The 26,934-nt window shown below is 46.9% G+C and overlaps 1 protein-coding gene and 1 long non-coding RNA gene across 5 annotated transcripts in view; one reads left to right on the top strand and one right to left on the bottom strand.

Annotated features, from left to right (window-relative positions):
• The first annotated feature begins 552 nt into the window (after positions 1-552).
• Positions 553-26,934, top strand: LOC114084495 (liver carboxylesterase 1-like). Of its 4 annotated transcripts, none has more exons than XM_071604691.1 (14): positions 553-705; positions 2,638-2,842; positions 5,373-5,517; positions 8,337-8,470; positions 10,755-10,908; positions 12,742-12,846; positions 13,510-13,614; positions 16,069-16,107; positions 19,735-19,875; positions 20,902-20,982; positions 21,221-21,368; positions 24,990-25,121; positions 26,217-26,289; positions 26,568-26,934. In XM_071604691.1, the coding sequence occupies exons 1-14, from the start codon at positions 654-656 to the stop codon at positions 26,737-26,739; spliced, it is 1,686 nt and encodes a 561-aa protein (XP_071460792.1). In that variant the 5' UTR covers positions 553-653; the 3' UTR covers positions 26,740-26,934. The 4 variants fall into 4 exon arrangements, with proteins under 4 accessions (XP_071460792.1, XP_071460791.1, XP_071460793.1 ...); XM_071604690.1 differs by having other exon boundaries at positions 2,635-2,842; XM_071604692.1 differs by lacking the exon at positions 26,568-26,934 and having other exon boundaries at positions 2,635-2,842; positions 26,128-26,237.
• Positions 7,841-26,934, bottom strand: part of LOC139702729 (uncharacterized) — a 30,895-nt gene continuing 11,801 nt past the window's right edge. Inside the window, exons 4-5 of the long non-coding RNA XR_011705307.1 lie at positions 9,286-9,410; positions 7,841-8,506 (exon numbers count right to left, since the gene is read on the bottom strand). This is a non-coding gene — a long non-coding RNA (uncharacterized lncRNA). The remainder of the gene's footprint in view (positions 8,507-9,285; positions 9,411-26,934) is intronic.

Here is a 26,934-nt window from a genome sequence, read left to right as displayed (position 1 = left end):
GTTCGTTCTGGGTTTGGGATCTGTGGATCTTTCACTGGAAGAATATTATATCCAAAAATTGCTGCACCAAAATGTAGTGAGTTTCCTGACCATAGTTGTGTGGGGGAGCCTGGGTCACCACGCAGACACAAAGCAAAGCTAATTTAGACATCAGACTGGATGATCATTCCAAATATAAGAGCCTGGTTTCTAGGAAACAGCAGCCCAAGGAGGCTAAGAGATGTCCCTAATCTCTCAGCTGAGCAGCTTTGGAGCTGGGAGTTGCTCTACAATGTCCCAGCTTGTTCTGAGGACCCCAGACCAAAGTTTTGCCTTGTTTCAGGGTTCAGTTTCCTGGTGCCCGCTTTGGGAAGCTCAAAGTGCACTGAGGTTAGAGTTCTACCAGGGAGAAATTCTTATGTAAGAAGTTGTTGGACGAGTTTGTGGCCCTCTGTAATCTAAGAGTTTGATACGGACTGTTCAGATACAAAGGAGGAGTTATGGGCGTGACTTGGATGTCCCAAGAGATGCCAGAGGGAGGGAGAGCTTTTCTCTCATTTTAGGTTATGCAATTGGCCTGGGTAGGCAGGATTCAGGGGCAGGTCTTGAGCTTAGGTGCATTGCCTCTGAGCAGCATAGAGACTCACTGACCCCAGAACGGCTGTCCTTCCAGGATGTGGCTCTATACTTTGGTCTTGGCTTCTCTCTCTGCTTGTGCGGCATGGGGTGAGCCCTTCTGAAATATAAATACCAGGGGACACAGGGGAAATCCTTGTCCTTGGCTGAGATGGGTGGCGATAACTAGAGGGCAAAGGCATGCAGCTCCAGTTCCACAATCTTGCTCTCCCTCCAGACTTGGAACTGGACTTGAACTTGAAAACAGACTTGGAGTAGTGAAGCTCAGCCAGCCTTGGCCACAAGAAGACTCAGGGGACTAAAACACCTGGCCCTCCTGCTTCATGTGTCAGGGTCAGGAGGGCAATGAGATAAACTCAAACTTCACTCATGAGGAACTAAGAGAGGTCACCTTCCCACTTGATTATTAGAGCAGATCTGGCCCATGGAGAATGACTTAGCAAAATATTAAAGGCATAATCTCAGGAACCCAACTAAGTGAATCCCAGCACAGCACTTTCAAGCTGGGTGTCCTTGGGCCAGATACTTAACTTAGCTGTGCCTGGAGTGCCTGTCCCTAAAATAGGCATGAAGTAGTACCCACCTTATCAGGTTGTAGTGAGGATGAAGCGGGTGGTGCTTTTTGAAGCACTTAGAATGGTGTCTGGTCTAGAGGAGGTGGAAAAAGGATAAAGGTATTGATCTAAAGTGGAGTGTGTTATTAGGAAATTTGACATATGGTAATATCAGACCAGAAGACTTTGTTGAAAAGATAGTTTGTCACTCCAGTTCCCAAGAGGGTGGGGGCACCACTGGGGTGGACAAGACACAAAGGTCAGTCAGGAGGCAGAGGGAGAGGAGGCCAACAGGTACAAAATGGTTGTTTTGGTTTTGCCCAGAGGGGGAGAGGCAGAGGAAGCTGGCATAGGGTTGGCCTGTTGGAATTATTTGAGTGGACTTTTTCTGGCTCCTAGTTCTGGGTGGTTTGGGCAGGAGGATACTGGCCCAGGTTATGAGACCAAAATAAAGGAGGTGGCTGGGGTGTGGACCCAAGGAATAGTAGTTCCTCAAAGATCACCAAGACCTCAGAAGCCAAGGCATTAGAGACAGAAAATAAATCCACAGTTAACACAGGGGTTCAGCAAAATGGACCACAGCACACATCTGTGCCACTTTATGGACAGAGAAACTGAGACTCCGCGAAATGTCTTCTCCCCAGTTCTTGTACTGGTCTGTTTCCGCTAAGAACTAGCAGAATATTCTAGAAGAGTTTTGTGTCCTTTACTCCAGAATTGTTCTTGCTGCTTTTTGTCCACTAAATAAAACCCAATCCTTTAGCCTGGCATTCAAGGCCCTCCCTGACATGCACCTGCTCATTTCGGAGTTTCATCCCCTCCTCCTGGGCTCCAGCTGTATCCACAGCCCACTCTGGTGGGCTCTAAGCCAGGCCCCGTGTTTTCCTGTCTCTGATTTTCTGAACCTCTGCACTTTCTTTGATTCCTGCTTCAGCCCCTAATTCTCTTCCTTCATTCTCTTCTCTCCTCAGCAAGTCCCGGCTCCCTGTGATCAGAAGGTCTTGCTCCCTCTTCTACCTCCTGCAGCCCCTCCCTGGACCCTTGCCTAGGACACACAGCCTATTTCTTCCCAGATGAAGTCAAGAATGTCTGCGGCTCCTTTTCCCCACAAGGTCAGCCAGCCTGAGAATAGGGCCTCCTCTTGTTCATGCTCTTAACCAGTAAGCAGCTCAGTACCAGGGGAATACATACTTCTAGAAGCTTCTAAGAGGGAAACGAAAGGCCCTGTTCATTCCCAGAAGCTCTTCTTTTGTCACTGACTTTGACTGGATAAATTTATACCTCAATTCTAATTGACCTCGTCTATCAGCCCTTTCATTAGGCTGGACATTCTCCTCATCTCTATTTCACATAAAAAATACTCTGAGACCTAAAATTTTAGGTCACTTATTCAGTGTCTCATGCCTAGAATGTGGCCAGTTCTGGCCTTTCCCCTCTAATGTCCTCATTTGATCCCCATGTCCAGCAGGACACCCGTCCTCGCCCCCCGTGGTGGACACTGTGCATGGCAAAGTCCTGGGGAAGTACGTCAGTCTGGAAGGATCTGCGCAGCCCGTGGCCGTCTTCCTGGGCGTCCCCTTTGCCAGGCCCCCTCTTGGGCCCCTGAGGTTTGCTCCACCGCAGCCGGCAGAGCCCTGGAGATCTGTGAAGAACACCACCTCCTACCCTCCTATGTAAGTGGTGGCCTGTCCCAGGGGGGTTTGTCCCTCCGTGCTGCAGGAGGGGGTGGAGGCCATCCTGGGCTTGGCTCTGCTTTCTTCTGGAATCTTCTGGAATCTTCTAGAACACTGCAGAGCCTTGAAACAGTCCGGACCTCTCAGGGACCTAGAGCCCTTTATTCAACACTAGTTCTTGAGCATCTAATCTGTGCCCAGCTTGCCCTTGGTTCTTAGAATCCATCGGTAAGCCAAAGAAAGATCCTGGCTCTATGGAGCTTCTAGTCCTGCAGGGAGAGTGTGTGAGATAACGAAAAACGCTGAAGATAAACAATGAAATATGTCATGCTGTGTTAGAACATGCTTGGTGATAGTACGTTGGATAAAGAGCTGTTGAGCAGGTGAGAGAGATAAGAAGTAGTCATCTTATCTTTTTTATATTGAAAGTTGGTGAGCTGGGAGTGGGGTGGGTGAAGGTGTGTGTCTGGGTGCATTGGAGGGTCACCTTGGTGAGTTCTCACCGCCCACCTGTGTCTAGTTATAGTCATAGACAAAGCAAAGGTTATTGGGCCCAGGAACCCTGGCCAGTGGGGTACAAGCCCAAAGATTCCAGATGTCCTCATGATCACACTAGAGCCCCTCAGACACCTACAGGTGTCATTTACGACTTTCATCTTCTCCTCATTGGGTATTTCTGGGATGTCCAGAATCCCACTTTTGGCTGCCTTCTTTCCAGTCCTTTCTTTAAAAAGTTAATATTCAGTTTTTAAATTCCTGATTGCGAGTGCCATACATACATATTGCAAATATGTTAGGATATACAGAGAAGTGTAGGCGAGAAAATGAAAATCACATGCGGTCCCATGATCCAGGAGGAACTGCTGTTGACATTGGAGATCCTGTTGCAGCCTTCCTGCCTTGAAAATGGATGGTACATACGGGTAGTTGGAATGACCACCTTACTCATGGATCAGTGTATCATCAACTTTGTCTTGTGCCTTTAAATATCTGAACCTGGCATTGAATAGCTGCATTGAATTTGTTATTGAGATGCAATTGATTTCCTCCATGTCTCGCTTGAGTTCATTAAGTTGGTTTTGATGTTTTTGACATCATCATCACACTCTGAGGAACATCATGTAGCTAAATCATGATACCCGTTTATGGATATTTTAGGGTAAGTTCCAAGAAATGGAATTTCCCAAAGAGTGTGCGCCTTTTGTTAAATTTCCCTCAAGAAATATTCTGTGAATATTCCTGCCAACATTAGATGAAAATCTCCATGCAGCAGACCCTTAGCAATGCTTGAGGTTATTAAAAGAATGCTTTGGGGGAATTAGGTAAACAAAACAGTAACACAACAATCAAACAATAATAACTATCATTTTGGTCTTTATGTTGCATTTATCTAAATACTAGTGAAGTTGAAATCTTTTCCAGCTTTTAACATTTGTATTCTAGTTTTTGAGTCATATTCCTGTTGTGCTTGGAAATCTGTGAACAACTCCCAAGAGAGAACAACTGCAAGACATGCTTTCTGGCTCCACTCTGCCACTTGATAATTGTGTCTTGCTGGCACTTGTGTGCCTTGTTTATGTCTTCTACATACTGGGGACAGCAATGCTTGTCTTCTGTGTCTATTGAGATCCAGAGATATTGCTTAGAATGTACTTGGGGACACCAATATTATATAGCAAGTGTCTTCTTGGCTGTGTGAACTAGGGCCGATTGTGGAACCTCTCTGTGACACAGTTTTATGATCTGTAAAATGTGGATAATAACAGATTCCCATATCCTGGGGCTGATCTGAAGCACAAAGCAATTAGTCCATGAAAATAATTTAAATCAGGACCTGGCACATTGAGAGAACTCAACAATGTTATCAATTCCTTTATAAGTTGGATCTTGGAGACCTTTTCTCAGCGCAGCCAAGAGTGGTTGCCTGGGATAGGGTCACAATAGAATCTTAACATGCCAGGGCTATAAGACCCTTAGGAAAAGCACTCCTCTCACTTATACCTGGTGCATTGGAACCCAGAGCGGATGGCAATTCACCTAAGGTCGCCCAGCACATATGACTAAAGCAGGACTAGACTGCGGTTATGCTGAGGTTGTCCCACAGGATGTCACCCGTAGTCTGCTTCAGGATAAATGTATTCCATCTTGGTTGCTGAAGTTTCCCATGGTTACCTGGTGGAAGAACACAGTCATCCTATAGGCCAAACATTATTGGGACCTTGTCCTGGGAACGCTGGACATGTCAGCTCTCAGGGCAGGCCAGTTTGTGGGCAGCCTCCTTTCCTGGACCCAGGGCATCCCATAGGCTCCAGGAAAGGAAAAAGAGTGAAGTCCCTGTCACTCTGCATGATCTGGGGAGACTCAAGAGAGTCCCATGGTCCTCACCAAACTCCCAGTGAGCTTCTCACTCACTCCAGTGTGTCAAGTCCAGTGATAGCAGATCCACTGAGAAGCTTAAGGTCTGGCTCCAGGTGACACTTCCAGCCTCCATCTGCCTGAACCTCAAATCTCCTTCTTTCTCCTCTCCCAGGTGTTCCCAAGATGCAGTGCGGGGGCAGAAGGTCTCTGATCTCCTTACCAATAGGAAGGAGAACATTCCCCTCCAGTTCTCTGAAGACTGCCTCTACCTGAACATTTACACTCCTGCAGACCTGACCAGGAGAAGCAGCCTGCCGGTGAGCGTGGGCCCCACTTGTCAAGACTAGGGAGTTTCAGTGTCTGAGATCTCTGGGTCTGAAGGCCACGAAGGCAGCTTGGGTGAGGGGCACCACAGGCCATGTGACTCAGGACCCAGAGTGTCCCGTGGCCACAGGAAATACAGGTGGCTCTTACCTCGGTTTGCCCTAGGGACTTCAGCCTCTGGGGGAGATCTTGCACTATCTGGAATGCACATTTCAGGTTTTTCATGTTCTCTCACACGAACAGAAGGACCAGAATGATTACTGCTGGTTTCTAGAATTAAGAATCTGATCTCCAGAGCAGTCTACTAGAGCTGGAAAGAATTTTAGAGAAACTGAGACCCAGATGGGGGAAAGGAGGCCACACAGAAGGGTGACAGGACCAGAGCTTGGGGCTTCTCATCTTTAAACCAATGTCCCTGAGCAGGCTAGGAAGTGGAGCACATGTGTCACCTTTCTACAGCACATACCCTGTGACCACTTCCACTGTCCCCTGAACACTGTCTCTGTCCCTTGACAGAGTTGTGGGTGGGCAGCAGCAGGGCTGGGACAACCTTAGAAGCACTGTCCTTGCTCAGGCCAAGCATCTGAGGTCTTATGGGAGATCATTTTCCTCACTAACTGCCGCTGGCTCAGGCTGATGCCCAGTGAGTCAGCGTTTTCCAAGAAGGAAGAGCCAGAGGTGGGCCGGCTGCCAGGAGCAGGCCAGAGGGTGAGGGACCTGCTGGAAGGACGTCGTACCTGAACTGGAATAAAGAGGGGGTCAGCTCCCAGCTAGTCCCCCAGGTGCACTCTGGCACGGTTCCCAAGAGTTGGGGAGGAGGTTTGAACTAGGGACTTTTGAAGTTGGTCCTGCATGTGCTTGTTAGACACAAGGCAGGGGGACAGGGTCCCTCAGTCACACACTTTTCCCACTCATCCTGCTGTTGTGTGCTCAGTGACCCATCTGCCCAGCTGACCTCTGGGATTAGGGGAAGCAGGAGCACGGGGCCTTGCCCAGCAGCCCCTGCTCTCCAGGTCTTGCCATCTGGCGGCACACACGTCCTGGCCTCTCCAGCCTGTCTGTGCTGACCTGTCCTTGAGCTCACTTTCACTCAGGTGACCTCGACTAAGTCCCTCCCTGGGGACAGCAGGGATCAGAGGTGCAGGAGAAACAGGGCTCTGGGAGCCTGGAGGCAGGAGACCCCCAGCTGTGGACACAGGGTCTAGATCTCCAGGGTCTGGGTTTGGATCCTGGGTCTGCCTTGTCCTGGCTGAGAGTCTTGGGCAAGTTCTCCACCTCCCTCAGCCTCTGCTTCCTCTCAGGGAAGAATCCCGTGTGAGTGTCTAATGATGGCGGTCGGGCTTCATCTCGGGCTGGGTGAGTGCACAGAGTGAACCCTCCTGAAACTCAAGTTAGAGCTACAGTGGGACCTTATTCTTGCCCACATTGGCTCACTGTGCTAGGGCTGTGGCCCTGGGTGGCAGGGAGTTGGGCAACTCAGACCGTGGACTCTGGGGCCAATCAGTCTGGGTCAAGCCCTGCTTCAACACTTATTAGCTGTGGAACTTTGGGCAGGTGAATCCTCACATTTCTTGTCAAATGAGACAATATTAGTGTTTACCTTGTAGATAGTTAATTTCAAAGTACTTAAACAGTACTTGGTACTTAGTTCATGTTATGATTCTTTTTTTATTACAAATATTATTATAATAATTCCCTGCTATGTGAACTCTTTAAATGCAAGAACTATGAATTTCAGATTATAATACCCACTCTTACCCTCTGGCTTTATCACAGTCTCTGGCATACAGCAAGATTTTGGATAATGTTAGTCAAGTGACTGAGGCTTCCAGGATTGGTGATGTGAGGTGTTCTTAGTGGGGTGGGTAACATTGGATGTGCAGGTGAGGCAGAGGCAGGTGCATAGGAAGGGTCACCTCGGGGGTGGGGTTGTGATTCCTGAGGAAATCATTCCTGCACAGGGAAGTTTATTCCTCACTAGAGTTAATGCAGGTGCAGCTGAAGTGCAAGATCTGCCCCTTGCTTATGTCCAACTGGTTGACTGGTCCAGGCATGAGGACCATGGGAGCATTGGGGAGAACACAGTGTTCTTGGTTATTGCTGTTCCTCTGGTGACATTGCAGTTTTAAGGGCTTTGGGAGGACATAGGTCTGGCATAAAGGTGGGTACACTGAGTCAGGGGGTTCCTGGGCCCTGAGCAGGGGGACTTGGGGAGGTTAGAGACTGCCTTTTGCAACCTTGCTGGACTCTGGGTGTTTTAGTCAGCTTTTTCGCTGCTAGGACTAAAGGATCAGACCAGCACAACTCTAGGCCAGGAAAAGTTTATTTGAGGGCTCATGGTTTTAGAGTCTTAGTCCAGAGAAGGCCAGCTCCATTCCTCAGGGCTGGAGGTGAGGCAGAACATCATGGCGGAGGGTGTGGCAGAACATCATGGCGGAGTGTGTGGCAGAGGTGATCCTGAAGCAGAGAGAGACTTCAGCTCGGGTACAAAAGATATACCCCATAGCCACGCCCCCAATTAATCACTTCCTCCAGCCACACCCCACCTCCCTCTAGTTACCACTGGGCTAATTCCATAAGGGATTAATTTACTGATTGTGTTAAGACTCTTACAATCCAGTCATTTCTCCTCTGAACCTTTTTGCATTATCCCACACGTGAGCTTTTGGGGGACACCTCATATCCAACGTTAACAGGGGTGGATGTTGCTACTGGCCTCTGTGAGTCACAGCCAAGATGTAGGTGACAGACCTCTGAGGTCTTTTCCAATTCTGCTTCCTATAACTAGTATGGTTGTGTCTGTGTTGCCCAGGTGATGGTGTGGATCCATGGAGGTGGTCTGGTGGTGGGCGGGGCATCCACCTATGATGGACTGCCCCTCTCTGCCCTTGAAAACGTGGTGGTGGTGACCATCCAGTACCGCCTGGGCATCTGGGGATTCTTCAGGTAAGGCGCTGGACTCTCCTCTCTGCACAGTAGCCCCTGCATTAGTAAATATAAAGAAAAGAGTTTTATCTCACAGTTTTGAGTGGCTTCATTGGATTTCCCTTTGTGGAAGGCCTGTTATTCTGTATCACAATATGGTTGAGGGACACAAAGGGAAACTGTACATGCAGAACTCACCACAGTGAGATGGGGAGCCAGAAAATGGGGTGTGGGGCGGTCTTGCTCTTTTTGGAACAACTCACTGTCTCTGAACTAACCAGATCCCATGAGCTCTAGGTTAACCCCTATGTGAACTGCTTAAATGCAAGAACTATGAATTTCAGATTATAATACCCACTCTTACCCTCTGTCTTTATCACAGTCTCTGGCATACAGCAAGCCTTTGGATAATGTTAGTCAAGTGACTGAGGCTTCCAGGATTGGTGATGTGAGGTGTTCTTAGGGGGGTGGGTAACATTGGATGTGCAGGAGAGGCAGAGGGAGGTGCATAGGAAGGGTCATCACGGGGGTGGCACCCCCATGACCCAATCACCTTCCACCAGACCTCATCTTGCATAGGTTCCATAGGTGCTTAATATTGCCACAAAAGCCAGCAAAAGCTGCAGCACATGTGGGAGACAAACCACACCCAAACCATAGAAGCCACAAAAGCAAAAAGGTGATGTCCTTGCTCATGAAGTGCTCTGCTAAGGTCCTTCCTAACGCACCCTTCGACCTTCTCACTCCCAGTCACGCTTGGCCACTTGCTTCCAGGCTTTTGCATGTGCTGTGCCCTGCGCTAGCATGGCCCCCTCAGCTGTCACACTCCTAATCACCTTGTGAGGTGCGGGCCTCTTGGATGAGCGTCTCTGAAATGCTCCTCCTCCTTCCCCTGGGATCCTCTGGCACACGCAGTCCTCTGATATCGGTCATCATGCAGCCCCGGGTGCAATGCCACATTCTGCTCCGGGAAAGGAAACAAGGGCAGCGCCACAGAGGGAGCTCAGTGAATTCTGGGCTGTCAGGGTTCAGAGGGCCTTGCCACCAGGCTGTCCAGAAGAGGCCAATCATTACCACAGGGCTCAGCGCAGACCACATGACCTCTCAGCAGCAGCCAAGCAGGTGCCTCCTTCTCCTGGGCCCGGGTCACCGCCCACTCCCAGCTGGCTGCTCCTTCTCAGCTGCCTTGCTGTCCCCTCCTGCTCCCCTTGCTCAGGCCTCTGGGTCTCCCTCTCCCTCCACTGATTCCCTGAGTGAGCCCAGCAGCACTTGGAACCCAGGTGCCACCCTAGCTGCCTCCTCCTGCTGCCCTGGCTGTGCACAGGGCACCTCCACTTCACAGGGACAGACACCCCCCCCGCCCAGCTCAGGCTCTCCTACTGTCCCACAGCCCCTGTGCCCCTGCTGCAGCTTCCCCCTCCTGGGTGGTCAAGGTGAAGGCCTGGGGCAGCCTGGAGGCTCCTCTGTCCTCGCTCCCCATCTCGGTGGCCAGTGGATCTGCAGGGTTCCCCCTGTAAACACGCTCAGAATCCAGCCCCTCCCCCCCTCGCTTCACGACCTCCTCTCTGGCTGGATTATGGTTGTGATCATATTCATAAACCTGTAACTCGGACGTGGTGGCCGCTCCACAGTGGCCAGAGATCATGAGAGGCACAGGGCGAGTCTCGCCCTGCCTCTGTTGAGGGTTCCCAGGTCACTAATGGTGACAGAGAAGTCCCCTCCAAGGCCCCCAGCGCCCTCTCTAGCTGCCTCTCACTCTAGCTACACTCACACTTTGGTGCCCTTGGCCCTGGGGCCTTCACACCTGCTGCTTCTCCTCCCCGGAATTTCTTCTTTGGACATTTACAAGAAAGACCTGTGCTCCTTTCATGCTGGTCTGTACCCAATGCCACTGCCCCACAGAGGCCTTCCCTGGTGCTGAGAATTGAACCCCCCCCCCCCGCCACTGCCCCACCCTGCCTCTGTCATTACCTGTCATTACCTCGAATCATCTTTACTCATGAACATTGTGTTCTCTTTTCATCTGTTTGTCTGTGCTCTGGAGTGTGAGCTGAGTGTAGTCAGGTTTTGCCTGACTGGTTCCTGGGGATGCTGTAACTCTTAGACTGGTGTAGGGTGCATAGTAGATGCTCACTCAGCCCATCATTGCTGGAAGAATGAATGTAGACTCCATGCAGAGCAATGCTACAGGGATGACAGTCAGGTAAAGACACCTGTGTCATGGATGCAGAGTCCCCTCATCATCTCTGGTCCTCAGAGCTCTGCCATGACATCTCTAGTCCCACCCCACCCTGTTATCTTGCAGCACTGGGGATGAGCACAGCCCAGGGAACTGGGGTCACTTGGACCAGGTGGCTGCTCTGCGCTGGGTCCAGGACAACATTGCCAACTTTGGAGGGAACCCAGGCTCTGTGACCATCTTTGGAGAGTCAGCAGGAGGACAAAGTGTCTCTGTTCTTGTAAGTGCTCCTGCCCCTGCTCACCCCTGGGCCTCTTGGAGACCACTAAAATTCAGCTACATCCTCCTTTGTTTACAAGATGGGATTCAGGGAGACTCTGCTCACTGCCTGGCTTCAGGTGGTGGAGGGTCAAGACCCAGACCCTCTTGGCCTCCAGGAAGCTCAGAGCTCGGCTTCATGTCCTGGGGCCAGCAACATCTCTAGCTCAGCCTGCAACAGTGACTTTTCTCCTCCTTTGATTTGATTTAGTTCTATTTCCTCTTCCTTATAATTTTGATATTAGGGCTCACCTCACTTCTCTTGGGAAACAGGGGTGGTTATAAATTACAATGAGAAGGGGCAAAGATAAATGATCCTTGGCTCCAAGGCAGATCTCCATGTTGAGAGGACTGGGGCACCGAGAGAAGGCAGGGCCCTCCTCTAAGGTGGCCTGATGACATGTCCATGCCCACAACGTGGGCAGCAAACTCTGGGACAATTTGCACTGGGGGAGGTGGGTGAGAGGATGCAGGGATGGGAGGTGACAGGAAGGATGGGGCATGGATGTGGGTCACAGACATAACTTGGGTCCTGAGATTTCCTGCTAGTGAGGGGAATGGGGCTGGAGGACACTGAGGGAAAATGTGGGTGGTGCTGGGAGCATGAGAAACCCCTCCATACCTCCGGGTCGAGCAGAGCGTCAGCCAGATTACGTATTTTCCTGTGGAATATTGTTCTCATAGCTAAATAATCAGGGGAAATCTTTATACATTTTTAAAGGAAGAGGATAAGGAAACATACAAATAAGATGAAGAAGAAAATAATCATCCACAATCACACACCTCAAGGATAGTGACTGGGCATTTGGTCCTGTATTTTTCTGTCTGTCTATCCATCCATCCATCCATCCATCCATCCATCCATCATCTTTACCCGTCCTCCCTTTCTGTTCTGTATCCATGTTGCATTTTTTTCCCACAAAATTTCCCTTAACATACTAGCATAATGTAAACATTTCCTTAACGTTAAACATTCTTATGCAATATTATTTTTATAATTGTATAACATTCTATTGCGAGAATGAAAACTTGTTTAGCCAATTACTCAATATTGGATCTTGGATTACTCTCAGCTATTTTTTTTAACCATGTTAATAGTGTGAACATTTTTAGATATCTCTGTGCACTTCCAGGATCTTTTTCTTTTTTCTTTTTTGCAATGCCCTTGGCTTGGCAGCACATGCTCTGCCATTGAGTTACACCCCCAGCTCTTTTTTTTTCGTAGGTACTGGGATTGAACTCAGGGTCACTCCACTACTGAGCCACATCCCCAGCCCTTTTTTGTATTTTATTTAGAGACAGAGGCTCATTGAGTTGCTTAGCACCTTGCTTTTTGCTGAGTCTGGCTTTGAACTCATAATCCTTCTGCCTCAGCCTCCCGAGTGGCTGGGATTACAGGTGTGCGCCACCCCACCTGGTCCCACCTCATTTTTATGTGATCATTTTTCTTAGGATAAATTTTGCATACTGCAATGTAATCTGGGGCTAGGAATTGCCTAGCTGGTTTCCCAATACTTTTGTTTGACATGATAAGCATGCGTCACATGCTTCCTGTCCTGTTCCTAACTCTGGGATCTGGCCTCATCCTATTGAGTTTCTCTTAGGAAAGGTGGGCCCCACATGGATCTGGGAAGCAGGCCAGCATAGGTGAGGAAGTGTCATATCCACAGGGTGCCAGAGTATCCGGGTGAACAGTCCCAGGCAGAGGGGGAAGTTGGAGGGAGCCTGAAAGACAAGTGAGTCACTGATCTTCACCTTGTGAACATAATCCTCCTCCTCTCCACGTCCCTGCCAGGTGTTATCTCCGCTGGCCAAGAACCTCTTCCACAGGGCCATTTCTGAGAGTGGCGTGGCCCTCACTTCTCTTCTGGTCAGGAAGAACGCCAAACCTCTAGCTGAGGTAAGTCTCACCCTGGACAGTTCCCAAGCCCTTTCCTGTGTCTCCTGGAATCCTCAAGGGGCTTTGTTCTTATAGAACTCAGTCTTCACCCTCAAAGGATACCACACATGTGAATGGCTTGAGGCTCCTTTAGGGCCCACATTTAAGTGACATTCTCTACTTTCCAAAGTGCAAATCGTCTCATGCAGGCCTTTGGCAATTCTGCACAAGTTTTAGTGTGTGGAGACATGGTACACTTTTAAGGTCACATGTATTAATTCTTCTCATGAGACAGGTGCAACCATTAGCTTATCTATGGGTAGGGAAACTGAGTCCAAATGATTCTTATGTGGTGGAGATGGGAGTTAAATCAGAGAGTGGTATTCTGGATTCCATGCTCTTCACCACAACTCCACACAGCCTCACTTCAGACATAATTTTGAGAACATTATGCCCATTTTCACAAGGATAAGGTAATGAGACACAGCTATATAAAGATATATTCATGTCACAATTCCAGTTAGTAACAGAGGCCACACTCTGTGGGGCCCAGAACCCACTCCAGCTTGTCTAGAGGATCTTCAGCTGCTCCCTGCTGCCTTCAGAAGTTGACTTGCCACAGAACACCTTTGTCTGTATGGAGACATTGCCCTTGAACTCTGCTGTTGCCTGTGATCTCTGCAGAAAGTTGCTATTACCGCTGGGTGTAAAACCACCACGTCTGCAGTCATGGTTCACTGCTTGCGCCAGAAGACAGAGGAGGAGCTCTTGGAGACCACACTGAAAATGGTAGGTGCCGCCATCCCAGTGGCCCTTCCTCCTTGGCTTGACCCTGGGCTTCTCTCTCCCACTCATCTTGATCCAAGTTGGAAATTTTTTTTAATCTCTTATTATGAAATACTTAAAATGCAACAACCACACTGATTGTAGGGGTTTTTAGAAAAGAGTCATAATTTTTCTTGGTTTTTTAAGAAGTGTTTTAATTATAACACAGTAGTAGTCTAGATTTTCTGAGACTCTGTCTCATTTAGTATTCAAAACAATTATCTGTCATCTCTCCAATTATATTCATATTATTTCACTAATCTAGTGTGAATCCATCCTTAACTTTTCATTCATCTATTTTTTATAACTTTTTTTTAGTTTTTTATAATTTTATTTTATTTGTATTTATTTATTTACTTTTTTGTGGTGCTGAGGATCTAACCCAGTGCCTCATAGGCGCCAGGCAAGTGCTCTCCACTGAGCCAAACCCCAGCCCTCATTCTACTTTGTTTCATCTGTCCATCATCCGTGAATCATCTGTTCAACATACATCCACACTCCATTATCCAGTCCTCCAAAAGCCATGATCTGCCCTTTATCTATTTGGTAGTTTTCACCTTTTGTCCATGTGTCCATCCAACTTCCCAATAGTGCTTGTATTAACCAACTCACTTCCTCCTCCTGTCCCTCCCTCCCTCCCTCCAGGCTAAGTGTGTGGGAGAGCAATGTCAGGAGAGGTGATGCACACATAAATTGAACATTGTCCCTGCTCAAAAAGGACAATACAAGGAGAAATGTAGCAATATACTTAGTGGTTTTGTGTGGTGGGAGGATAGAGAGGAGACACAGTCATCATAGCCATTGAGAGTGCTTCTTAGGGAAAGTGACATTTAAGGATTGATGGATTGTCAAGACAGTCTGTCGCCACAGGGAACTTAGTAGGACAAACATCCAGAGGAAAGAACATGCAGGGCTAATGGGAACTACTTACTAAGGAGGGGAAGGTCTGACTGTATGCTTGGGGTCACTTGAGCCCCTGGTCTATCTTGACCTTGAACACCAGACAATACTTCTGGGCCCACAGGGCAGACTGCTAGCATAGTGCTCTGTATGTCCATGGATTGAGTTCAATATGGCCTTGGGAGTTGTAGATTGGTTTACCGACTTAAATAAGGTGATTAAAGTTTTCAAAGAATTAAGACACAGCTGTTTTGTGATACCTGGAAAGAAGCAAATACTTTAGCTATCCTCTATGTGGCAAAAAGGAGCAAGGTTATATGGAAATAGATGGTGACCTTGGGGAAACCAAGAGACCTAAAATCTTGGAATCCCAGGACATATTTCTGAGATCTTTTGAATTTTTTGGAATTTTTTACATGTTTAACTACTGGCCCAGTACACACACACACACACACACACACACACACACACATGCACACTCACATACACCACCCCTGGCTTGTGGGGCTACAACCCAGAATGGAGGAACCCCAGTGGTCCCTCTACATGTAGGGCAGGAAGTGAGGTATGATGTAACATTTCAATCACTGCAATCTGAACACATAGCAAAGTAAAGCATCTGTTGGAATGTGCTTCAAAGAGCTTGCTTAAATCATAGTTTTCTAACACCCAATGAAAAAACTCTTTCCAAGGTGGCTTGAACAAAAAGAAGAATACATCTTATAATGGAATCTCCAGGTAAGTGAGGAGTTCATGAGCAGATGGCTTAGGGCATGGCTGGATCCAGGTGCTGTTAAAATAGTGTTGAGGAATGTGCCTGTCTCTATCCCTCTGCTTGACAATCTTCTTTGTTGACTTCTCTCTGAAGTAGATTTGTCCCCTGGGGAGGTTAAAGATAATAGCACTCTAGATACATGTCCTATCTGCTTAGAAACTGTCTATCTCAAAAGCTTCAGCAATAGGTTTGGGGTAAACTCTGTTGGAGTGACACTGGTTTGTACCCATCCTTGTACTCATCTGTATGTTCAGGGACTTGGAACACCCCAGGTCACAGAGAGATGCCTGAAGACATGCAGAGGACAGGGGGAAGAGGGAAGCAGGGAGAGAGTAATGCCCTCTCCATCTGGGCATCCCACCTGCAGCTCCATTCCCCCCCACCCGAGTTGCCTCATCCACACCAATGCCCGGGGACCAATGTGTATGTTCCCTCCAGGGGAAAACGGGGTTCGATGCCAGTAAGAACAAGTAGGGGGAAGGATGACGAGGACAGGCAGCAAGAGCAGAGGTCCTCCCCGCAGCTCCAGGGAGCCTGACTCTGGTCCCCAGGTGTCTCCTCCCCTGGCTGCTGCCTGCCCCTGGTCCATCCTATGACTCTACTCTGGGCTCATGCCCAGTGGGGTCTGTGTAGGGTCCTCTGCCTCCGATTGGGAGAACCTGGTAGCTCTGGGGCACAGCTCAAAGGATCAGCTTTTAAACCAGGAAGCTTCTCACTCACATCCTATGCCTTTGTCTTCACAGAAATTTTTTACTCTGGATATGCTTGGAGACCCCAGAGAGGTAAGGATCATTGGTTTCTTAATTACAGGTTTCAAATCTTATTAATACAATTAAGCTCTGAGATGCTATGAATGAACGGATTCTCTTTTGTGGACTCATATTGCTGAGGCCCAGAGAGCAGAAGTAACTAGCCAGGGTAACATAGCTTAGAGGTCAGGAGGCAGGATTGGAACTCACCGCCATGGCTCTCAGTGCAGTGCTCCCAGTCACAAATTATATATCTCCCAGGATGAGCTACCCTCTTCTCATTTACATTCCCTGTGGGATAAGTGTGCTCTAGAACACCCTCAGGAGGCTAGATAAATGGATTAGGGGCTCAGAATCCTTCATTAAGGAGGACAGATATTCTAGGAGGCCACAGGACAAATTAGCTGTGCAGAAGGGGAGCCTGGGATCTCAGGCCTTAGGACACCACCCTCCTCCTAGGATCCAGGAAACTCCAAAAGTGTCCTCCCATTTGCTTCCTCTTCCTCTCCCCCCTCTCCACAGTTGCCAGGGTCTGGAGACCTTAGCTTAGTGCCATCTTGCAATCCTGTCCTCTGCTCCCTCCCTGGGGATCCTCTGACATTTCTTGATCTTATGAGGATGAAATGAGACCTATCTACTCAGACATTCATCAAAGTGTTAAGAAGCACTTACTCTGTTGTAGGAGATGGTTTAACAACAGGGATATGGCAGTGACACGGACAAGATTCCCTGCCTTCTGATGGAGATTGTAATAGAAAAGTAAAGAAACCATGTAGCGTGCTGGCTGATGGTCAGAGTCAAAAGAGAAAAAGATACTGGAAAATGGGGACCAAGTCAGCCAATGGTTTAAATGTAAGCATTAGTATCAAGGGGTGGCCTGATGGGCAGTGACCTTGGGGTGGATCTCTGGCGGGGGAAGGAAGCCAGCTGTCAAGAGGACTGGAGGAGGAGGGTTTCTGGCAGAGGCAACAGCAATGGCAAAGACCCTGATGCAGGAGGCACTGTGTGTGGAGTGGAGGCTGATGGGGAAGCAGGGTGGAGGCTGGGGGTGTCCTGAGGTAGGGGTGGGGTGGTCACTGGAAGGACTTGGACTGTGATTCTGTGGGATATGGGAGGTGCTCAGAGGGCTTCGAACAGAGTGTGGAGATGATCTGAGGTTTCACAAAGGTCTGGTGACTACAATAGTCAGTAGGGGAAGGGGAGGGCAGGGGCAGGGACAGCCCTGGGAGCTCAGTGCTCTGTAGCTGCACAGCAAGGGATCCTTGTAGCTCAGATCAATGGAGGAGCAAGAAGTCTGCCCTCCAGACCTTTCTGAAGGAAAAGATGACAGAAGTTGCTGATATATGGTGTGTGAGGAGTCAAGGAAGAAGAGGCGAGAAGGAAGCCCTGAGTCCTTGACCCCCGCACTGCAGTCCTGACAGGCAACCTCCAGCGTCCACGGGTGGACAGTGCCAGTTATTCTCCTCCTCAGCTTTTTGATGCCGGTCTTCTCCCTGTGGGTGCTTCCCCACTCTGCCCTCCCGGGCTCTCTCCAGGACTATTACTCTTACCCTCCCCTTTCCTTTCCCCATTCTCATACCTTAGGGTACCCCAGACTCACCTGGCTGAACACAGTTAGAACCTGTCACTTCCTTCTTGGAAGTTACTTCTTGTTGACAGGACAAAACCTTGCTTCCTGTATTAATCAGCTTTCTGGTACTATAATGGATATTTGAGATGATCAAGTTATAAAGAGGAGAAGGTCAATTGAGCTCACATTTCTGGAGGGTTTATTCCGTGATTGGTGAACCTGTTGCTTTGGGCCAGCACATCACCCCAGGACTGGGAGAAGAGCAAAACCACTCACCTCTATCTGGGGCTCTGGGGGTAGAGAGAGATGGACAAAGAGAGGGAGGGAGAGAGGGGGAGAGGGAGAGACTTGGGAATTTGTATATAATGAGGGCATGTGCCCAGTGACCTGAAGATTTTCTACTAGGCCCCATATCTTCAGGTCTCCACCCCTCCCACTACTACCACATGCTGAAGGTTAAGCTTCAACACATGGGCCTCAGCAGCCCCATTGAATTAGTTCTTCATATGTGAGTGCCAGGGATGTGCCAGAGATTGTGCAGAAAGTGTGCTCTATCCTCTGAGCCTCTCTCTTGTTCCTGCTCTAAGGCCCTCCTTCAAGCCCAGGCCTCTGTGACATTACTGGAATTAGTCCTGCTCACCTCTGTCCCTTGCTTATGCTATTTCCACTGCCAACAGCTTTCATAACAAAAGCCCATGCAGATGCCAAACACCTGAACCATGTGCCCTGCAGACTCTTCCTTCAGAGGAGCTGCTCCTCCTGCTGGCTTCTGGGCAGGCCTCTCAGAGCCATGCAGCCTTGCTAAGGCACCCAAACCAAGCCCTCTACTGTCAGCTCAGGGAGCAGGATCTGGCCCTTGTCTTGATCTATTACTCCCCCATATAGGGAATCAAGTCTCAATGTAGGTATCTCGAGTGGTGAGCTCGATACCTCCTCAACACTAATCGTTTCTCTAAAAGAGCTCAAGTTTAAATACAGATGCCATAGATACTCCTCAGTTACAGATTTAGTATTTGTGAATTCACTTCTTTGCTAACACATTTTTGTAAGCACCAGATGAATACCTTGATGCATTTGTGGTCATTTGCAATATTAAATGCAAAGCAGCAAGGAGTTGAGTTGCTTTGAGGTCCATATTCCCCTCTGAGGTCACACAAGGAAATACTCAGTGTCTTACTTCATCTCTCTTACTAACAGTATCCTTCTTGTGGTCTATATAGCACTGCTTCTTTTACAATATTTGCTTTTGTTGGTGATTTCTCTGTTTATAATGACTCTAAGGCAGAGTGAAGAAGTGCTGTCTAGTGTCCCTAAGCATGAGAGGCTGTGCTGTGTCTTGAAGAGAAAGTACATATGATAGGTAAGCTTTGTTTAGGGTGTGTACGGTGCTCTTGGCCATGAATTCAATATTAATGAATCAAGAGTACAGTCCATCCAAAGAAGAACCGGAGATTTGCCTGTCTGTAAGTGAGGTCAGTCTGGAAAACTGTCATGCAACATCTTTGGTGGAGACACAACCATGGGAAAGATGGAGAAGCAGCTCCATGTTTAAAAAGCAGAGTGGACAGCAGTGTTGTAAGGCAGAAGCTGTAGAAATCTGCAGTGATGTTACCCAAGGTTGAGAAAAGTTAAGTGAGTCCCAGATGGTGTTTTATTATAAATGGATTCTGCATGTAACGAATTCTTTGTAAGGGATCTATATCATATGACATGTCTAAAGAGCAACCCACATGGAGATGAGAGTCTCACAGGGCCTTGATTCTGGACTTCCCTTTGGACCAATGGCCCAGCTATTTGCTAATTCAGCACTCACTGCGATCTGACAAACACGACTACGACAGTGAGAATCCAGTGCCTGTGTGTGCGTTTAAAATTGAGATGGATATTATAATTATTTACATATAATATATACTTTGGGTGATATATTACCCATTCCCCGACCTCTATCACGCTGCCATCCCTAGCTTCCTGGTTACAATTCTCCCCTCACTGTGTCTCAGACTTAGCTCCCTTCTGAGTTTTGTGGCCCTGCCCAGAGTCATGGAAGTCTGTGGTGCTGGCGTGTTGACTGCTCTGCTCTCTTTCCCCAGAGCACTCCCATGATACCCACTGTAATGGATGGTGTGGTGCTGCCCAAGACACCAGAGGAGATTCTGGCTGATAAGACGTTCAACACTGTCCCCTACATTGTGGGAATCAACAAGCAAGAGTTTGGCTGGATTTTGCCCACGGTGAGAATGTGCAGACCTCTTACACAGACTCCTCCTCCTCCCCCATCCTCCCTCTGTCATCTGGACCCAGAATGTCTCTTTTCTCCAAGGCCCACTGTGAGTCTGGGAAACTTCACCACTGGTCTGAGTGGACACTGGACATTTCTTTATAAATCTTCTCTGGGATGGTACAACTCTCTTGACTGGTACCGCCCTGTGGACCCTTCTCCCCAAGCACTCATTGATTGTCTTCCTAATAACGAATACTGACTTGTTCAGGATGGGCGGGTCTGCAGAAACCATAATAGTGCACACTGACGAGGTCTAGAGGAAAAGAAGCAGGAGCTAGATCTGGGCACAGCAACTTCTTCCTTGGGCTTGGACTCACAGGTCCTAGGGGTTCCCATGGGTGCTCCCAGCACTTCTCTGGAAAGAGTTAGAGGAACTTGCTTATATGTTAGTTACATTGGCTCCAAAAAGCCAGATTTTGGCTGGAGAAGATCCCATTTTGACTGGAAAGCATTGAGATTTCTCATGTAGGTGTTTCAAGGGGGCCTAGGGTCATCCTCGGCCATGGCCTTAGGCTAAAAAAGCCAGGCTAGAGTGGGATAGAGGGCAGAGTGCAGAGGTTGAACAGCATCTTCACAGGTTGGGAGTTCTGCAGTTCTCACTTCAGAAGTGAGAACTTCAGGTTATGCCAAAGAAAAAATTCATCGTGATGGATTTTGACTTCACGAGACATTGGAGTGTGTGGAGTAATGGCCTGTGCTCTCTTGTTCTGAGATCTCTGCTTTAGCACTACCCTGGCTTCAATTTCCCTCACTGCCCTGATGACCATGTGCCCCCTAGCCTGGTATTTATATGTTCAAGTCATCCCTTTTATATACCTTGAGTTTCTATATCCAAGTCCATTTACTTGATAGTTTTTCAATCTAATGAATGCACCTGCACATCAAGACCCCAAGAGAACCTTCACAGGCATTGACTTGCTAGGTTCTTCTTGTTAATTCCTGATGATTCAGAAATGCTTAACGCCTTTTTTAATAGATGATGGGATTTCCCATCTCTGAAGGCAAGCTGGACCAGAAGACGGCCACATTACTCCTGCAGAAGACTGGCTCTCTTCTGGTAAGAAGTCGAAAGAATTATGGGAATTGACTGAGAAACAAAGAACAGCTGGCCTTGCCCTCTGTCCCAGACCAACTCAATGGCAGAAGAAAACCTGACACCTGCGTTCCGTCCCCATCTGTCTGCCTTTCCCTCCCCGCCACCCCAGGAGGGATTTGCACAGGGCCCAGGAGGTTCACATCCAAGGAGCCTTCTGCATGCTCTCCAGGTGGAGGATCTCTTTCTTGATGCATTTTAGGAGATCCAAGATGAACTGACTCAAATGGCCACTGAGAAGAATTTTAGAGGGACAGACGACCCTGTCAAAATCAAAGACCTCTACCTGGAGTTGATGGGAGATGTGATATTTTGTATCCCATCTGTGACTGTGGCCCGTGGTCACAGAGGTAAGTCACAGAGGTTGCATAGGAGAGGGACACTGCCACCTCCCAATATCCAGTCACCTATGGGCAAAGAAAGTGGAGGAGGAGCACATACAGTGCAATAGGATGTTCAGAGAGGGGAGACAGAGAAGGAGAGGGAACACATTCACAGAACTTTTTAAAATCACAAATGGACAAACAATATTTTTATAAACTTATGGAGTGCAGTGTGGTTATGATTTATGAATACATTGTTCAATAATTCCATCAAACTGGTTAACGGACCCATTTCCTCAAATACTTGGCATTTTTTGCAAGGAGAACACTTGACATTTCCTTTCAGTAATATTCAGTGCAAAACACTCTATTATCAACTGTGTTTACCACACTGTCCAGTAGAACAACATCAAAAGAGAAGATCAACATTTCCCCAACTGGTATTTTGTACTCTTTTACCATCACCCTCCTTTCCTCCTCATCTCTCGCCTGTTACCACCATTTTATTTGAGCTATAAGTTGTCACATGTGGTACTTACCTTTCTGAGCCTTATCTCCCTCAGCATATTGGACCCCATTTCAACAGGTTATCTCAAATGGTATCATTCTTTTCTTTTTAAAGACTAAATAGTGTTCCATGTGTTTCTCTACCACATTTTCTTTATCTTTTCATCTGTTGATGTACATAGGTAATTTCATGATTTGGCTCTTGTGAGTAGTTCTACTGTGAACATGGGGTTGAAGAGATCTCTCCATCCAATTGCTTCCAAATCTTTTGGGTAGATACTCAGAAGTGGGGTTGCTGGATTACATGGTGATTCTGTTTTTAGTTTTTCAACAACCCCAATCTTGTTTGACATCTGTACCAACAGTATTAAAGTGTTCCCTTTTCTTTTCATCTTTGTTAATATTTTTCCCTTTTATTTTGGTACCTGGAATTGAGCCCAGGGGTACTCCACCACTGAACTACATCCCCAGCCTTTTTTTGTTTTGAGACACGACCTTGCTCAGTTGCCGAGGATGGCTTTGAACTTACAATCCTCCTGCCTCAGCCTCCTGAGCTGAGGTCACCCTTTTTCGTTTTCCATTCTTTTTGATAAAATCATTTGGACTGGGTTGGGTGATACCTCATTGTAGCTATAGTTTGTGTTTTCCCAGTGACATTGAGCACGTTCTCATCTACCTGTTGTCATTTATATATCTTCTTTTTAGAAACGTTTACGCAGGGCCCTTACCCACTTTTAAATTGGCTGTTTTGTTTCGTTGCTGTTGCCCAAAGGCCCTGCAGAGCTTATATTTAACTGTTTAATGCATTATGGCTTGCGGACATTTTCTCCCAGTTTGCAGGTTGTTTTTGCACACTGTTCCTTATTCTCCTTGCTTGAAGGAGCTGTACAGTTCGATGAAATCTCATTTGTCAGTTTTCACTGTGTTGTCCCCCACTTTGGGAATCAAATCCTGAGTCATTGCCCAGACTAGTGTCACATAGTTTTTTCTCTGTTTTCTTCTATCAGTCTTTGAATTTCTGATGTTACTTCTACGTCTTTCATCCATTTTTTTTAGTAATTTTTGCTTATGTTGTGATATGAGTTTCAATTTCCTATTTCTTCAGGTCAAAAAATCCAGTTTTCTTAATGTTCTTTATCCAAGAGACTATCTTTTCCCATTTTGTATTCTTAACACCTTGTCAAAAATCAGTTAACTTCACATGCCTGGGTTCATATCTGGGCTCTCTAGTGTGTTCCATTGATTGATGTGTTGATTCTTTTCTTCCAATAGTGTGTTATTTTAACTACCATAGTTTTTAGTGTACTTTGAAAAAACTGGGGTTACATCTCCAGCTTTTTTTCTTTCCACTCATGATTACATTGATCCAGTTTTTTGTTTGTTTTATGTGAATTTTACAATTTTTTCCCTATCTGTCTGAAGAATGATGTTGGAATTTTGATAGTGATTTTACTGAACCAGTAGATCACTGTGACTAGCATGGATATTTTAACAATATTACTTCTTCCAAACTGTGATCATTGGGTATCTTTTTTTGCGTTTGTGTCATCTTCTATTTCTTTCATCAGTGTCTTATATATTTTAGTGTCTTGGAAACACAACACTTCAGTTAAATTTATTCCCATTGAGTTTTACCTTGTTATTATTACTATCCATGGGATCATTTATTTTCTTTCTTTCATTCTTTCTTTTCTTTCTTTCTTTCGACAGTTCAGTGTGAGTGTATAGAGAATTTTGCATGTTGATCTTGTATCCTGCAATTCTACCATATATGTTTGCTAGTTCTAACCATCTTGCAGGAAAATCTGTGGGGTTTTCTACCTAAAAGATCATGTCATCATTGAACAGACTGTTTCATATCTGCCTTTACTAGTAGGATGTCTCTTTTTTAGTTTTTTAATTTAAATTCTGTTTTCTGATATAATGAGAGCTGCCTCTGTTCTCTTGGTTTTCATTTGCGTACAATATCTACTTCCATCCCTTCACCTTCAGGCTACATACATCTTAAAATCAAGATGAGTCTCCTGTGGGAAACATATATACGTAGCTCTTGTTTTCTAATCTGGTCACTGTCCTTTTTGTTGGAGGATTTAATCCATTTATATTCAAGACAATTACTGATAGCGAGGTATTTACTGATGCCATTTTGTCAGTTGTTTTCTAGTTGTTTTTAAAATACCTTCTTTATTCTTCCCCTCTTGATCGTCTTCCTATGTGTTTTGATGGTTTTCTGTCATGGTTTTCTTTGAATTCTTTCTATTTTTGTTTTGTGCTTCTATTAAAAATTTTTGCTGTATTGTTACCATAAAGCGTACTTATAACGTTTTACACTTATACCAGCCTATTAATAACTTTAATCACATATAATAATTCTGTATTATATCCACATGCATTATATATTTGATATCAGAATTCATGTATGAATTTTGTGTTTGAATTTGTCATGAAAATTTTTTTCAGTTATAGTTTTATTTATTTATATCATTGACTTTTGTACTTTAACATGTTTTATTTTATTAGTGTCTTTGTTTCAGCTTAATGACCTCTCTTTCACAAAACCTATAGGGTGTGTCCAGAGGTAACTAATTTCATAAGCTTTTGTCTGGGAAAGTTGTTATTTCTTCCTCATTTCTGCATGATAACTTTCTTGGATTCAGTATTCCTGAGACACAAGAAACAGATTATTCCATCTCTACATATATGTATATTTAAATATCTTCATTTTTAGACAAGCAGCTTGGATTTGCTTCACTCTTATCTGAATGGGTGAGAACAGCCCTGGAAATGTTCAAAACTGGGCTGAATAGAAGGTTGTAGATTATGCTTGAAGGAATGAGCTCTAGTGTATTTTTAGTGAACACACCCAACGTCTTTAGTTGATACATTGTGCACTTCCATTATGTAAAACAACAAACAAAATTCTTTAGTAGAAAAGCAAAGTAAAAATACAAAGACTTCAAAGCATACAGAAATATCTGGCCCAAGTCCCATTTCCTCCTCAACCAGCTATTAGGCAAGTTACTGTGCTTTCCCCAAACTGTCTCTCTCCCATGCCGATAGCCAGGGGCTTCCTGCACAGCCAGAGACCTTGAGACCGTCCAGCTGGTGATGTGAACTGTGCACAAATCTGTGTCTTCTCAGATGCTGGAGCCCCCACCTACATGTATGAGTTTCAGTATCGCCCGAGCTTCGTACCAGACATGAGACCCAAGACGGTGATAGGAGACCATGGGGATGAAATCTACTCAGTCTTTGGGGCCCCAATTTTAAAAGGTAACAGCTCTGTGCTTGGCTGTGAGCTTGCAGTCAGGAGGTCTGGGTTCCAGTCTTGCTTTGGTGGCCTTGAGCAAGTTCTCCTGCTGTCCCAGGCTTAGCTTCTGACTCACTGTAATGGGCCTGAGCTACACGGGGCAGTTCCCAGCCTCTCTACTGTGCCAGGAGGAGGCGTATCCATGTGCCCTGAGCCAGAGTCACTCTCAGAATCCTGAACTGTGATATCAATAAGAGAAGCGGTGGGCCACCTGCAGGGCACTGTTCTAGGTCAAGAATGCCGCTCTTGATTTTTCATTCAAACAAGTATATTAGGATGTGGGGGGAGGGGGCTAAGGTCACAATTGTGCTCAACTTGAATCCAGTGTCATATGTGTCTTGTCACTCAGTCTTCTAATATATCCAAATTTGCATATTACCATCTATGTTTGATAATATACTTTTTCAAAACTTTCCATAAGTGTCTTAAATTAATGAACTCTCAGCAGTTGCACATGACTTTTGAGCCACTTTATGACCGTTCAGGACACACCTGCACCTCTGGGTGCCTCCCAGTTGGGTAGCTCCTTAGTGTCATTGCAGTCTGATCTTTCTTAGACTCCATTAAAATGTGGCTGTGTTTCAAAAACCCAAGAGCCAGAAATCCCTCAAAGTAGAGGAAGCTTCTTATGTGGCTTTTGTATCCTGAGTGGGGAATGACAGGCAGGTGGGCACAGAAGACAAAGGCAGTCAGCTTCCTGGTGGACTGCATTCCTTGGCCAAGTCCTAGACCAGCTGTTCTCAAGCTGAAAGTGCACACCAAGGGACAGGGTCTTCCTGAAATGCTCATTGTCTAGGAGGCACAGAGTTAGGGCCAAGAGTCCATCCCCCTCCCTCCCTTCCTTTCTTTTGTCTCATTATAATCATACATAATGGTGGGAGTCATTAGCCATATCTGTGTGTGCACATAACATCATTTGTTTAAACTCATTCCCTAATACCTTCCCTTTCCCTCCCCTCTTCCCACAAGCTGCCTGTCCTACAAACTCCCAGGTGCTGCTGCTGGCCCACACAACCCACTTTGAGTAGCAAAGCGTTTTTTTTCTTCTGCCCCAACAGGGGGCACCTCAGAAGAGGAGACCAACCTCAGCAGGATGGTGATGAAATTCTGGGCCAACTTTGCTCGCCATGGGTGAGGCTGGTGGCAAAAAGGGAGCAGGGTGGGTGGGTGGGGTGGCAAGTGGTGGGGCCTACCTGTTGGGAAAGAGGGGCTTCTAAAGTTTGACTGACCAGATCCCTAACCCTGTGACCACAGCATGGTGACAGTTAGTGCACAGGCTGCTCCAGGAGATGGAGAGCTCCCTGTCTCTGGAGGTGCATGTGCCTCTTGGCAGAAGCTCCAGGCAAGTCTCAGGATATTGTTGGGACCACTAGCAGCTCTGTGCAATTTCTGTTTGATTTTGTTCCTAGGAACCCAAATGGGGAGGGGCTGCCCCATTGGCCAGAGTATGACCAGAAGGAAGGGTACCTGAAGATTGGAGCCAACACCCAGGCAGCCCAGGGGCTGAAAGAGAAGGAGATGGCTTTGTGGACTAAGCTTAGAGCCAAGAAGCCTCGTCAGAGAGAACATGTGGAATTGTGAATGGGAGGCCGAGCCAGCCTCAGGAGACCAGAGGAGCCCCAACGGGGGTGTTCTCCAGGAGGTGTTTGTAGACCGAGGAGACATCTTATTGTGGAAGCTAGAGAATTGTGTGGTGTAGGTGGGGACAATCCAGGAGGGGAAGTTTTTGTACTTGTGGCCTTGATTTGCAGAATGAATGTTCATTTGGAGACCAAA

The sequence above is a fragment of the Marmota flaviventris genome, chromosome 18 (genome assembly GCF_047511675.1).
Source record: "Marmota flaviventris isolate mMarFla1 chromosome 18, mMarFla1.hap1, whole genome shotgun sequence".
Classification (NCBI taxonomy): Eukaryota; Metazoa; Chordata; class Mammalia; order Rodentia; family Sciuridae; genus Marmota; species Marmota flaviventris.
This window is presented reverse-complemented; position numbering and strand designations above follow the sequence as displayed.

Bases quoted from the DNA above. Each gene is read 5' to 3' on its own strand.
- LOC114084495 (XM_071604690.1), top strand. From the start codon at position 654: ATGTGGCTCTATACTTTGGTCTTGGCTTCTCTCTCTGCTTGTGCGGCA. The intron at 20,983-21,220 runs GTAAGAAGTCGA...GATGCATTTTAG, and splicing joins AGAAGACTGGCTCTCTTCTG to GAGATCCAAGATGAACTGAC. The intron at 26,290-26,567 runs GTGAGGCTGGTG...TTTTGTTCCTAG, and splicing joins GCCAACTTTGCTCGCCATGG to GAACCCAAATGGGGAGGGGC.